This window comes from Macaca fascicularis, chromosome 1, assembly GCF_037993035.2.
Source record: "Macaca fascicularis isolate 582-1 chromosome 1, T2T-MFA8v1.1".
Taxonomy (NCBI): Eukaryota; Metazoa; Chordata; class Mammalia; order Primates; family Cercopithecidae; genus Macaca; species Macaca fascicularis.
The window spans coordinates 78521367-78537064 of record NC_088375.1 but is presented as its reverse complement, the minus strand read 5'-3'; the positions used below and the strand labels follow the sequence as shown (position 1 = coordinate 78537064).

The following is a 15698-nucleotide window of genomic DNA, read 5'->3' as shown; positions in this document are numbered from 1 at the left end:
AGTATCACTTTCCTGGGTTATCATTCAGGTTATCACTTTTCTTCTGCTTAAATAAACTATCCTTAAACATTGTGTCTTTTCAGGCCAGGCCCGGTGGCTCAAGCCTGTAATCCCAGCACTTTGGGAGGCCGAGGTGGGTGGATCACGAGGTCAGGAGATCGAGACCATCCTGGCTAACATGGTGAAACCCCATTTCTACTAAAAATACAAAAAACTAGCCGGGCATGGTGGCGGGCGCCTGTAGTCCCAGCTACCCGGAGGCTAAGGCAGGAGAATGGCATGAACCCGGGAGGCGGAGCTTGCAGTGAGCCAAGATCGTGCCACTGCACTCCAGCCTGGGCGACACAGCGAGACTCCGTCTCAAAAAAAAAAAAAAAAAAAAAAAAAAATTGTGTCTTTTCAAATACCCTCAAATTAAGGAAAACACTTCATTGCTGATTTTATATATATATTTCATACCTATATTAGGATGATTCAGTATCTTCATTATTCGTACTTCTCGAAATAACTGTTAAAGAAAACAGGTAGACATATTTCTGTTAAAAAAAAAAAAAAAAGCAAGCAGAGAGCCAATTAAAATATTTATTTGAAGAAATTAATCTGCTTATAAAATGCTACAGGATTCTGGTAATGAACTGAAACAAGGTATTTTCTCAGTCCCAACTCTGTGCAAACAAGCTGTGTTAACTTAGACTATGACATTAACTTCGCTGTGACTTGGTTTCTAAAAGAATTTTAAGTAGATGAACTCAAATGGTCTCTGTGTGTGTGTGTGGTGTGTGAATACACTATACGCAAAAAACTTACAATTATTTAACCACTCCTTATGAAAAGCTACAAAAGAAAAACACTGTGAAAATGAAACTAAATGCTCTTTCATATGATTTTTACCCAGAAACCACCTTCCTTAGAGGTTTGACTCTTTAAAGTCATCTCTACTGACTGATCAGACATTTTAATGAAAGATTCAGTAAGGTTTTTAGGTAGATTTGTAGAATAACTTTAAAGAACAATAAAAATGCATTTACTAATTTATATAAAAAACAAAATGAAAAGAAGTGACTTGAAACACAAATGTTAAAATTTCCCTGCTTTTCATTTTACTTTTTAAACAATATAGGGCACGTTTTTCAAAAGCATAATTTGGTATTATTTTCTCTATGTCTTTGAGTATGTGTTAGATTCCAAATAAAGCAATTTGTTCAAGAAAATAGGAGAACCAAAAATTGGTGATATTCTGAAAGTATATTAAGACATATGCATTTTATCAGAATAAAATCTAAAGTTACTGCTTTCAGAGGTGACATTTCTCCAGCAAAGATACGCAATAGTCAAAAGGACACAAAAAGATGTTGAACATTATTAATCATTACGGAAATATAAATCAAAGCCACAAAGAGGTACCACCTCACATCTATTAGGATGACTGCTATCAAAAACCAACCCCCAACTCTGCCCAGAAAATAGCAAATGTTGGCGGGGATGTGGAGAAACTGGAACAGTTCTGCAGTGTTGATGGGAATGACAAACGATAAAGCCTCCATGAAAACAATATATAGCAGTTCCTAAAGAAATTAAAAATAGAATTACCATATGATTTAGCAATTCCACTTCTGGATATATGTCATATACCCAAAGAATTGAAAGCAGAGACTCAAGCAGATACTAGTACACCCATGTTCATAGTAGCATTATTTACAATAGCCCCGCAACCAGAGTCTATCAACAGATGAAGAGATAAACAAAATGTGGTCTATACAAACAATGGAATATTATTCAGCCTTAAAAAGTAAGGAGATTCTGAGACATGATAGATACAACATGGATAAACCTTAAGGACATTATGCTAAGTGAAATAAGCCAGTCACAAAAGGGCAAACACTGTATGATTATGCTTATATAAGGTACCTAGAGTGGAGTCGTCAAATTCATAGAGATGTAAAGTAGAATGATGGTTGCCAGGGGCTGGAAGGATGGGGCACTGGGCGGGTTACTGTTTAATGAGTACAGAGTTTCTGTTTTGGAAGATGAAAAACATTCTGGAGATTGATGGTGATGTCTGAACAACAATGTAAATGCACCTTAATGCCACTGAATTGTATACTTAAAATGGTTAAAAATGGTAAATTTTGTTAGGTATATTTTACCACAATTTAAGGAAAGAAATAAAATGTGCAAAAATGCATCAATAAATGTTCACCCCAATTAAAATAAAATAACTTAAGGCTTACCTGCAACGAAAAAGCTTGCTTTCACTAGCTATTCTCTATAATTCCTACACAAACCCAGGGAGTCTGTATGTGTGCATATGTATATTCATATAAATAAATTTTTATAAAGTCCATGATACTTACAATTTTAATAATTAAAAATTACCTACCAGTAAATAAAATATAAAGGTGGATTCATTCATGTTCAAGACAAGTACTTTCTGTAACTGTGAAACACATTTTCATTTCAAATTTGGGACAAAGAGCATGTGGGTTAACCTCTCGGTACACATGGTCTTCAGTACACTTGAGATCATCTCTTGTTCTGGCTCTGACAGCACATCTTCCTGACCATCCTCCTGCCTAAGTGGCCCCTCTCAGTCTTCCACTAAACCTCTCCTGCTCTACTCAACCTTTAAACATGGAGCTCATCAGGGTTCAGCCCTTAGTCCCCTTTATCTTCTCAAATACATGTTTCTCCTAATGATTTATCATGGCTTCAAATATCATCGATTTGTTGCTGACACCTAAATTTAACTTTCTCATCCCAACATTTATATCCAATCCATATACACCTACTCAATGTTTTCACTTGGCTGTCTCACAGAAATTCAAACCTAATACTTGAGTTCTCACACCAAATTTGATACTGGTTTTCCCCAGCTCCATATATCTGTTGAGCACCCTAATGACTGAAACTTTAGGATCATCCTTAACAACACCATCTCTTAAAATTTCTATATCAGATGCATCACTAAGACATTTTTACTCACCTCCACAATTTATTTCAAATCCACCAATGTCTACCCATCCATATTGACACCATTGTCACACTGAATCCCACTGGTCTTGGTACAACCATTCTGACTCTCTTTTCTACCCTCCCATCCTCCAATCTGTTATCCACACATCTTTTCTATCCTCCCATCCTCCAATCCGTTATCCACTAGTTAACATCCACTGGTGGTTTCTCAATGCCATTAGAATAAAACCCCTAACCTTGAACACTGGCTATCAGACTCTGGAAAATATCAAGATCCTATTTACCTCTCTAGCCTTATCTCATGACTCTCAAAGTGCCTACTCTGAGCCTCGTCTGCTCCACCTTTGTGCTCCACAGTCCTAATGGCCCCTTTGAGCTCCAAGTCACTGTAACTGATGATTTTGCTATTTGCAGCCTTGGACAATGGGAGTCAGCCTTCACCCAGAAGTGTTCCTCAGAGTTTTGAACTCTTCACCTCCCAAACAGGGCTAACAGGTTTTAAAAACCAATTAGTTATTAGCATGCTACTGACTGCTTGTCAAAACTGAGCATCTGACCCACAGAGGGACAGCTGCATTCACTGACCAAATTGCCTTACTCAGGTATGTGAACCAGGAAAAGTCAAAGAAAGTAGCATCGGATGTCATTTTATATACATATACATATATACATATACATATCTATGATACACACACACACACAATAGACTTTATTTTTATAGCAGTTTTAGGTTCACAGCAAAATTGAGCAGGAAATACAAAGAGTTTTCATATACTCCCTGTCCCCAAACATGCAGAGCCTCCCCCACCATCAACATCCCAAACCAGAGAGGTACATTTGTTATAATCAATGGACCTACACATCATTATCACTGGAAGTTCACATTTACATTACAGCTCACTCTTGCTACTACTATACATTCTATGGGTTTAGACATGTACCCATCATTTTAGTATTACATAGACTAATACTAACACCGCTCTGAAAATCATGTGTTCCACCTATTCATCCCTCCCTTTTCCCTAACCTCTGGCAACCATTGATCTTTTTATTGTTACCAGTTTTGCCTTTTCCAGAATGTCATATACTTGAAATCATACAGCATGTAGCCTTTTCAGATTGGCTTTTACTTAGTAATACACATTTAAGGTTCCTCCAATTTTTTTCATAGCTTGATAGCTTATTTCCCTTTAGTGCTAAATTATATTCTGCTGTCTAGATGTACCACTGGTTACTCATCCATTCACCTACTGAGGGACATCTTGGTTGCTTCCAAGTTATGACCATTATGACTAAAGCTGCTATAAACATCCGTGTGCAAGTTTCTGTGTGGACGTAAGTTTTCAGCTTCCTTGGGTAAATACCAAGGAGTGCAACTGCTGGATCATATGGAAAGGTATGTGTAGTTTTGTAAGAAACTGCCAAACTCTCTTCTAAAGTGGCTGTACCATTTGCATTTCCACCAGCAACAGATGAGAGTTCCTGTTGCTCCACAACCTTGCCAGCATTTGGTGCTGTGTTTTGGGCTTTCGCTATTCAAATAGGTATGTAGCAGTATCTCATTATTGTTTTAATGATCATTTCTCTGATGACATATGATATGGAATATCTTTTCACATGCTTATTTGCCATCTGTATAACTTCTTTGATGAGGTGTCTGTTCAGATCCTTCACCTATGTGTTAATCGAGTTGTTCATTTTCAAGCCTTTTCAAGCCAATTTTTAGAAGCCTGTTCCAATCCTCAATAATACCAGATGCCTGTGGACAGTAGGAAACGTAGAATGTTCATTAAATATCTTGTTGATTCTAGTTTGTCACATCAGAGAAAGGGTCCTTACCGTGGGCAGTCCTGGAGGTCCTGGGCAGAGGGAGCCAGAAGTCATATTCCCTTAATTCCTCCTCAGGGGTCTCAGGGAGGTGTGGGCCTTGGTCTGAGTGGCGGCCCTCAGGTCAGCAGAGGAGAATGTGCCTGGAATCTGGGTGATTATCCAGAGTGAGGGCTTAGGGGGCCTCTCGCTCTGACACAGAAAGGATGCCACCCCTGCCTGGGCCTACCCAGGACTGACAACAGAAATGGAACTCCATGGGGTCCCTTGGTCTGAGCAGGTAGTCCCCTCAGAACACTTTCAGGGTTTTTACCTTGGCTTCTGACTCCACCTGAGCCTCCTCTCTGCCTACCTAACCCGCCCCAGACTCACCTCCCTGAGAACCCCAAAGAGAAACAAGGGGGCACCTCATCAGGTGACCACTGCCCAGAGACTCCCAGGCTGACAATAGGGGTGGGGCTCTATGGGTCAGATTTGCAGAGGATCTAGACTTCTTATTTCAACCTATTTTTTTCCTTACTGTGGCACGAGCAGATAAAATTCACACGTAATATGAGCAGAAAAGATTCACATATAGCTATAAAACCAAAATTCCCAAATCTGATGATTCTAGGTTTTAATGTAACCAAGTAATTTTTTCCAGAAAGTCAAATATGGTAGCTTATTATTTGATGACTTTCATAAAATCATTTTATAAGCACTGAGTAGTAAAATCAGCCATTTAAACATTTAAAAGTCATTTTATAAGAAAAAATGCTTAAGTGTAACTAAGGTAATTTAAAAAATTGAACATTATTTTTAAAAAATATTATTTTCCCCAAGCCTCCAAGAACATATTATAAAGAATAAACACAAACAGTACTTACTTTGGTTTTGCTATAAGATACAGATTTTAAAGTTTATGAACTTGTTATTAATATAAGTAGCACTATTATGTTTCATTTGTAATTTATTTGTATTATCGCTATTATATATCGCTAACAGAAAAGTCCCTGGCATCAATCTTGCCCTCCTACACTCATATACAATATCTAAATGAATTACCACTTCTACTTTCCTCATCTATTCTTGTTTTCTTGTTAAAATTTTACTTATTTGTTCAGCTGTAGGAAATGACTTAAAAAATCACAACTCAGCACTTCAGTGTATCAGACATCTTTGTAACTGGCCTCTACTGAACTAACCTGCCAACCTTTTCTCTACATTTCCTCTGCAACACACAGTGAGTAATATCTGTGCACCCATAATGCTCTTGGCTAGTGGTGTTCCCTGCAGCCTTACACTGCAAGCAGCTGAGTATCATGCTTACCAGAGATTATCTAGGTCCCAAATATGTTTGCCAGTTGCAGTTACTACTGGAAATAGATACTTTAATATATTAGTTTCCTATTGATGAGTAACAAAGTACCACACCCTAGCAATTTACAACACACATTTGTTGCCTTGCAGTTTCTGTGGCTCAGTAATCCAAGCAAGACTTAACTGGGTCCTCTGCTCAGGTCTCATAAGGCTGCAATCAAGGTGTTGTCCAGGATGGTTCTCATCTGGATATTTGACTAGGGAAGAATCTATTTCTGAGCTAACCCAGGTTACTGGCAGAATTCATTTCTTTTTAGCTGTTAGTACTGAGGACCCTGGCTTCTTGGTGGCTGTTAGCTAGGGGCCACCCTTACCTATTAAGAGACTGTCCATAGGTCCTTGCCAAGTGGACTTCTCCAACATGGCTATTTACTTTCTTAAGCCAGCAAGTATAGTCTCTAGAACAAGTCTGCTAGCAAGACAGTCTTACATAATATAATATAATCATGAGAGTGAAATTCCATCACCTTTTCCCTATCACATTGGTTAGAAGCAAGTCAGTTATAGGTCCTGTTCACAATCAAGGGGAAGGGATAATGCAAAAGTATGAACATCAGAAGGCAGGTATCATGAGGGTTGCCTCAAAGTCTGTCCAATACAAATTTTACATAAACCAATGAAGTACACGTTTGTTGTTTGACAAAACAAACCAAACTGAATACTTCGGAAATACTAGATAAAAGCTGCTAGACTGCTGTCCAACTAGGTGTGGGCAAGATAAATGTAAAAGATTGGAAAAAAATCTAGGCTTCTGCCCTAATTGCTGCCTGAGTGCATTCAATTCTCTCTTAATTAAAACAAAACAAAACTGGAAACAGTAGGAAGTGTATTATGAACTTATGAGTGTGATCTGTACAAGGTAAATAAAGCAGAATGATAACTGGCAGACCCAAACTAAAAAAAAAAAAAAAAAAAGAAAAGAAAAGAAAAAAGAAAAAAGCTTTGGCCCTACATGAAAAGATTAATCAATGCATATACATTTGTGTGTACAACTGAAGTGTTAAATGTTTATATAACTTTTAATAATTCCTCACTTTAACCTGCTTTTTTCAATTAACAGTTCCTTACTACACTATGAAAGAGGGCTTTTACTTTTACTCTAATTGGCACAGGCACTTCCTGTGTACTAGGAAGTGTGGCCCATTAAGCCACATGAATAAGCCATGTTGGTTTCTGGATTCTAACTCCTCTTCTTTCTCTTGTCTTGACAAAGCACATCACGTTACAGAATACCGAAGACAACACTGTCATATGAATAATCTTGAATTGACTCTAGTTACTTTTTATGAAATTACTGGCAAATTTGGTAGTTTTCTCTTAGAATCAGCTGGGACATATCTCAAAACTAACAGAAACATACTGATGTTTCCTGGCAGCTCCATGTTTCAGAACTACTAATCTAAAGAAACAGACTGGCAGCATATTCTTCAGGTATTCCTCCAAAAGCATTGGGGTGTTTTTTTTGTTTATTTAATTATTTCATAAGTTGGGCTTTTGACTGCAATGAGTTAATAAATTTAATCCCTGACTAGTACCTGGAATGTAGTTACTCTGTTCTACAAAGAACAGACATGAGCTGAGGGATAGGATTAAAATCATTTTGTGAAAACTGGGGCATCCACAACAAAAACAGCACCTAAACAGAAGGCCACTCCACTTCCATCCGGAGAAGAAGCAAGAAAAAGAGTTGTAGGCAGGGCCAAAGTCCTAATCATAACTTTAACTGGAATTTTTAATTCCAATTAAAACAACAATACACAGCCATTGGGTTCCTATATCTCAAATATGTCTTGAGTATATTGTTCAATCCTTAGTTTCCTCTCCTTCAGCAGTTTTGGACAAAGAGAGAGAAAAAAACAAGCGATAACAATAAGATGTGTGTGGGTTTGGGTGTGTGTTGACTAAAAATGATAGGCAGTTGTCGAAGAATGGTTGCTGTTAGAAGGAGCATCAGGATGTTTTACATGGTATACTGAGTAAGGATAATGGAATACCAGATTCCTACCCCATCAATCATCTCTCCTCCCAAAGAAACACTTGAATTGTCAGCTGGATTTCGATCTCTGTTATGAAATGAACTGTGTTCCCCGCAAATTCATATGTGGAATCCCTAATGCCCAGTGTGACTATACTTGGAGACAGGGACTTCAAGGAGCTAATTAAGGTTAAGTAAGGTCAGAAGGGTGGGGTTCCAATCCAATATGACTTGTGTCCTAAAAAGAGGAAGAAATGTCAGGGATGAACTAGTCATGTGCAGGCCAAGGAGAAAGACCTCAGGAGAAACCAAACCTGCCTACACCTTCATCTTGAATTTCCAGACTCTAGAAAGGTGAGAAAATTTCTGTTAAGTCACCCAGTCTGTGGTATTTTTTGATGGTCCTACTAGCAGACTAATATGATAACCCTCCAAATCTAGAGAATTTTGGCCAATTGAAAAGTATCGCATGGCTTCAGCAAATGTCTGAGATATCTCTTCCTCTCCAGGACTCCCCTCAACCCCTGCCTAACTCTTTATTTTCCAGTTGGCTGCATGAAAGAAAGAGACTGAAGCTAATGGCAGAGTTTTCTGCATGAGCTGCATGAGGCAAAAGGCAGCAGGGAGAGGGAGAGGAAGAGCCACATATACATATGTGATCTTTTAACCCAGGGCAGATCCTCATCAGCAAGGTGCCAATCTTCACACTTCTTTGGGTCAGTGGAGAGAGTTAAATGGGCATTTAGACTATGAAAAGAGGTTTGAAACAGAGAGTTATTCTTTAAAAAGTTAATTACTGTATATGTCATATGCTCCAGGTACAAGTACAAAAAATAGAGGTATTTTTAAGAATAGTAGTGCCATGCTACTGTCTGAGTTTCTGATGTTAATTTTCAGTTCTTTTTCTTTCTCATTTTCAAACTGTGATGTCACACAATGTTGCTAGCAAATGTAAATTTAGTAAGACAGCTCTGAATTTACTATTCCCCTTCGAATTTACTGTTTCAGGTTTGCTGTAGGCTGGAAATTAAGGCCAGAGTTTGCTAGAATTGTGTGTTAAATTAGGAAAATAAGTCAGGAGTGAAGGCCCGAGATACGTCTTCTATATCACAGCTATTCTAGTTGTTCAGAGGCCTTTATTGTTTCCTTCTTGGTTCTTGGCCTTGTTCCAGATAACTAAAGTTAGTAAACAATCTTCAATTCTTTGGAGATATTGACTTTTCAATTGGGTCTTTCCTGGCTAGAGCTTAGGTCAGGAATAGCCAAACCCCATTAGTGTCAGTCAACATTTGCCTCAATTATGTGCATTTTCCTTGTCTCTTCTCAACTGCTCTTTGTTCCTTCCTATCTCTTCCATTCTTCTGCTAGTACTCTTTTTGTGATGAGAAAAATTCTGCCATTTTTAGAACTAGCCAACTGGACATGGCTTAAACAATCATCATTCCAGTTACACCCAAAGTGTCATAGTCAGGGGCCAGTCAAATGCACATAGTCTTCTCTCCATCAGACCTGCTCACCAGTCTGATAAAGTTGCCCTTGATCTCCTCAATGTTACAGGACTTCTGCATCGCTTGCTTGATCTTGAGGCAGAAGGAGAACACTGTGGTTATTGGGAGCTTGACAAAGGCAATGGTTGAGCTCGTTCCTCCTGAGAGAGCTATTCCAGGCTGTCTTCAGAGTCACAGTAAACTGGGCTAGGAGAAGGCTGGCACACAGTTCCTGTGCCTTACAACACAGCCTTCTTCACCTTTCAAGGATTGTGCTCTGATTTGGGTTTTAGGAGGGTTAGGAACCCTTCTTTGTCTTCACTGCAATCTTTGTAAAACTTCTATCTGTATCTTTGACAGTTTACTGGCCTATTAATATGAAGTATGGGCGTGGCTTTACCCTGAAGGTGACATGCAGTTCCAAGAGACTGCTAGGTCCTTGTCTAGACTATCTCAGAAGTGCCATTTATTGAGGGATTATGTGTATATATGTATATATATATTATCTACGTTAACAGAATCCTACAGATTAAACTTTCAGCTTTTTAAATTCTAGGATCATCATGTCAGTTCTTTTTTAGCTTAGACATCTCATTGGGATGTCAAGTATTTTATAAAATTATTGCTAGCAGCACTATAACAATTTAAGCTAACTTCTTAAGGTCTTCCTATGAAATCGCAGCACAGAAAGACATCTGAATATAATTAAATGAATACATATTAGGTGATTTATAACTACAACAGTAAAATAATTATTCAGTATTTCTTTATAAAGTTGATAACTTGCAGCCAATTATTCATTGCAAAGTAATAGAAGGAAATACCCTATAAATGATAGCCTGTGTCAGTTTCCCAAAGTTTTGTCTTCACATAGGTAGATTATAAGATTCTTATAAGAAGATTATAAATCTTATAATTTCTTATAAACCAGTACCAATTTCATATTACTAGAATCTCTCCTAAGGTCCTGCACAGCTTTGGGTATAAATCAGTGCTCAGTAAAAGTAATTGTTGGAGATATGAAGTTAAATAATTTCAGAAAGAAGATATTAAAAGTAGCCTAAATTTGAAAAGATGGCCAATTTCATTAGAAATCATGGAAATTAAAATTAAAACTAGATACAACTTCACACCCATAACGTTGGCAAAAGTTTTAAAACATGGTAATATAAAGTGTTGACAAGAATGTGGAGCAATAGTAAATCTCATACAGTGCTGGCTTAAGTAAAAATTGGTACAGCTACATTGGAGAGCAATTTGACATTATCTAGTAAAGTTGAGGTTATGCATGCCCTTCAACCCAGCGACTCTACTTGGAGAGAGACATCCCTCTATATATCTTCTCAAAAAGATATACACAATAATGGTCATTCATTATCTGTATAGTAAAAACAAATAGTTAACTAACTCGAAAAACAAAATAAAATACAAACATAGAACAATAAAATCCACTAACAGGAAAATAAATAGATGTGGTATATTAAGGAGAAAATGGATAAACCATGCATGGCATATTCATACAATGGGATCCAACAATAGCAATAAAAAATAAATGAACAAGGTCAAGCATGGTGGCTCACGCCTGTAATTCCAGCACTTTGGGAGGCCGAGGCAGGTGGATCACCTGAGGTCAGGAGTTCAAGACCTGCCTGGCCAACATAGTGAAACCCTGTCTCTACTAAAAATACACAAAATTAGCTGGGCTTGGTGGCGGGTGCCTGTAATCCCAGCTACTTGGGAGGCTGAGACAGAAGAATCACCTGAACCCAGGAGGTGGAGGCTGCAGTAAGCCAAGATCACGCCATTGCACTCCAGGCTGTGCAACAAGAGTGAAACGCTGTCTCAAAAAAAAAAAAAAAAAAAAAAAAAAAAAGGAAGAAAGAAAGAATAAGACTATATAACTAGCATGAATAAACTATAAGACAATGTTAAATGAAAAAATCCGGTTACAGAAAGATAGGACATTTTAAAATAACAAATATACTATATTTTAAGTACAATCATATGTAAAAAAAAGTTTTTAAAAATTTGAATGGGAATAAGAAAGACCAAATTCAGAATAGTAGTTATTTCTAGGTAGGAAAAGACAAGACTGGAACCAAGAAATGACACATGGGGCTTCAACTGTAGCTGTGATGTTTTATTTCTTTAAAAACAAGATTAGAATAAAACATTTTAGTGTAATAAATAAATATCATGAGAAAGCAACTTTTTTAAAATGGGAAAGACATTTTGAAGTCCCTATCCAAAAATTAAAAATAGACTAGTTTATTATATCAACAAACTGCCAAGCTTAGAAAAACATGAAAATATGACTCTTAAAATAACTAAATAAGAAAAAAGACTGTGACTTTTAAAACAGCCAGATGGTTAGTCTAAACTTCATAGGTGACTTAAATAGTCTAAGCCTCCTTCATTTCCCTCAAGAGAAAATTCTTCCACATTGATTTCAGTATATCTTAAGTAGCTTCTTGAGAACACAGAAATGGATGCTTTGCAGCTATTAAAAACCAAGCAATTAGGATAGAGGTTTTCGGAGTTAGAGGCAGAATACAGGCATTAAACCAAAAACATCAGAAACAAAAAGCGTCAACAAACAAATCAACAAAATGACTACCAAAACTAAAACAAATAAAAATGGAAGTGATTATTTATAAATAACTTGGTTATGAGTGCTTGATTTTATGGAGGTTAAGTGGATTTAACACTGTCAGAGGAATAGGAAAGGTTTCCCTGAAGAAGTAACTCCAGGCTGAAATGGGAGGAAAGAGTAAGGACTAATTAAGGGAAGAGGGGAGATAAGCCTTACCCAGAAGGTGGGAGAAAGTTGCAAAGGCCTGGTAACTGGAATAGAGTATGAATAGGAGCAGATGAAAATCACTAAAGCTGCAGGAGTTGGGGAAGAGGAGAGTAAAGAGAAGCTATGGGGAGTTCATGGTCCATGAGGTAGAAAACGAAGGTAGGACCTTTATACCATGTTAACAAATTTGATTTTTGGACTACAAACAATAAAATGCCATCTGAAAGTTTAAACAAAGGGATAGCATATTCAAAGACGTATTTTGCATCCTTGACGACTTTTAAACTCTATGTATTACATTTTAAACTCTCTCTCTCTCTCTCTGTGTGTGTGTGTGTGTGTGTACGTACATACGTACATAAAGTGATGCAGTTAGAAGGCTACAAGAAGATAATAGTGACTTTGTCTAAACTGGTCATGATGGAGAAAGATAAAAGCAGATATTTTCAAAAGAGATATAAGAAATAAAATCAGCAAGACTGAAAATTCCCAAGTCACAGTCATAGATTGGGAAAATGAATAAGCATTAGGTAATGTTTCAAATAATTCTCAAGACATTCAGAGTGATTACTGAATCTAACCTTAAAGAGATATTCCTCCCTGAAGATTATGTATGGCTGTCAAATTCTAGGTTGTCAAGCTTATTAAACCCAAAATCTGAAAGACTGGAAGTTTTAATTTGAGGGATATTAGCAAACAGATTTTTGATATACTCTTTGGATATGCTTGCTCTGGAAGATATTCTTCATATTTGGATGCACATCTGTATGTTAAAAATGCCCAATTATATGTCATTGAGCCCTTTCTCCAGTAATTAAAGAAGGCTAACAAGGTTTAGAAAAGTCAGATTTTTGGTCACTAAACTGCACCGTTTGTTTTTTCTCAGCAAATCTGATGATCACATCCTCAACATTTAAACTGTTGGTATTTTAGCCAGATATTAATATTATTGGTATCACCTTTAAAACACTTGTTTAAAGACCTTTTCCCTCAAAATCCCCATATTTCAGCGTGAAAAGTATACTTCCCACCAATTCTTCATATGATTTTATGTTAAACCCTGTTTTCAGTATTTTGTCCGAAACCAAATCAAAATTAAAAGCATCTTGCCGACCGCTAATTTCATGGAGAAGGAAACAGTGGGTAACTGGGCATTAGGCATAATCTTATTTATTCACATGGTAGTATTATTCCTTGCAGAATATCCCCACCTTTAAATTTCAAAAAAGCTCTAGGGGTATTTCATCATTATTGATTAAAAGATATGCAGTCTACATACCATTTCACAAAATAATAATTCTCTTATCACTTATGTTTTTGTTGGCCCACGTAAGAACTAGCCAAATTGTTCCTTCAAATGATCCACACACGTGACAAGAACTGTATGAAAGAATTACTCAGCACATAAGTGGTTTTGTTCAGCTATAAAGTGAAATATGCTATATAGCATGTATATGTGAGAGTAGCTGATATTTCAATATATGTCCAATAGTAACATTTGTTAAGGAATACTTCCAAAGCACTTCTTCTGCTCGCTCCTTGATAAAAATATTTGTCAATAATTTTGTGATTGGTTTTACAAGTTTGGTTTCTGATAATTTGCTAAAACATATTGAATTCTGAATATTGCTCCCATGGTTGTGTTCTCCTCTCTACCTTTCGTTATGATATTCTTCAACATGACAAAGATTATTTTGCAGATATTCTGGAAAACTTAATTAGCTTACCAGAGAGGTCTCTGAGCTTTATTCAAAAACTCACAAAAGTTTAAATGGCTTAGGCCACCATTTGACAACATTTTATATAACAAGTAACACACCAGACATGAGTGGTAAATTGATAATTCATTTAATAAAGTCTAATTTTCAGAATTCAATAATTTAAATTTTTTACCCTTTTCCTGTTTGTGTAAAATCACTGTCCTAGCAAAGCGATTCACATTCTATAAAACTTTAATGCAGCAGTCATCTATTATATAATGACATAATTCTGAGTTGTAGTAAGTCTTGTTTTTATTTTCATTACAGATTTTACTAGTTAGGAAATCACTTCTGAACTACTTAGCCACTTTTGTGAATCTGGAACATAAAATAACACAGTAAAACAATGGAAAATGTAAGTTAATAAGTAATACACGGAAGATACAAAAATGTTAGCAGAGATTAACTGCACCCTGGTGACTATAAGCTGAGACAGACTTGACACAAACTTTGCCATCTTTGCATAAATTGATGTGTCTGAGTTTCAAAACTAGTGATATCTCTGAGAAAATGATCCTACAACATTTCAAATTTATGAACTATGAAAAATATTGTTTCATTATTTTGCTTTTCCTTCAACATTAGTAGGCTGCTTAAAAGAACCCCAGGAGGCTGGGTGTGGTGGCTCATGCCTGTAATCCCAACACTTTGGGAGGCTAAGGTGGGTAGACCACGAGGTCAGGAGACTGAGACCATCCTGGCCAACATGGTGAATCCCCGTCTCTATTTAAAAAAAAAAAAAAAAAAAATTAGCCGGGTGTGGTGCGTGTGCCTGCAGTCCCAGCTACTCAGGAGGCTGAGGCAGGAGAATCGCTTGAGCTTGGGAGGTGGAGGTTGCAGTGAGCCAAGATAGCGCCACTGCACTCCAGCCTAGGCGACAGAGAGAGACTCCGTCTCAAAACAAATAAACAAACAAACAAACAAAACCCAGGAATCACTAGTATGGTTCATGGACGCTCTTCTAAAATACATTATTATATGAGGCAGAACTAATGCTTTGAAGAGGAAGAACTAAAAATAGCATCTACCTTAAATACTTTGTAACTATGAAAACTAATTAAATTGGATTCCATTAATTCAAAATATGTAATACAAATAATACGAGCATATTATGGGAACAATATTGAAGCCAAAGATACTTAACAATTCCAAAAACCAAACGCGTTTAAGAGCTTTGTATTTTGGCAGTGTTAAGCAGTTGGTGTATCAACTTTAGATTATTTTATTTATCATTGATGTTTGCAAAGGAAGGCAATAATTCCTATAAATATCTGATACACAGAAGAGGGTAAAGGAGAGGGATCAGCTTAAATTCAGATCAAAACAGAACAAATTTACCCAAACACTTCTAGAAGTGAGATTACAATGAATCCTTATTTCATATAAATGTGCGATAATTACCTGCCTTTTAATGAGTATACCTAAGACATGGAAGCAAATTTTACTATCTTTTCCAATGCTAGGGAAAAATGGATTGTTTTACATTCCATTACTTTTTAGGTATGACTGACTGGGAG

At 36.8% G+C, this 15698-nt stretch overlaps 1 protein-coding gene across 16 annotated transcripts in view; it reads right to left on the bottom strand.

The window, feature by feature from the left end:
- MARK1 (microtubule affinity regulating kinase 1) overlaps window positions 1-15698 on the bottom strand; it is a 143930-nt gene that overhangs the window by 65888 nt on the left and 62344 nt on the right. For 11 of the 16 annotated variants that reach the window (XM_065542096.2, XM_065542103.2, XM_074036688.1 and 8 more), the window contains one exon: window positions 460-508. In XM_065542096.2, the coding sequence (XP_065398168.1) occupies window positions 460-508 (49 nt within the window). Of the gene's footprint in view, window positions 1-459; window positions 537-4812; window positions 4951-15698 lie in introns of all 16 variants that reach the window. The other 5 variants (XM_005540894.5, XM_074036666.1, XM_065542122.2 and 2 more) reach the window with 2 other exon arrangements.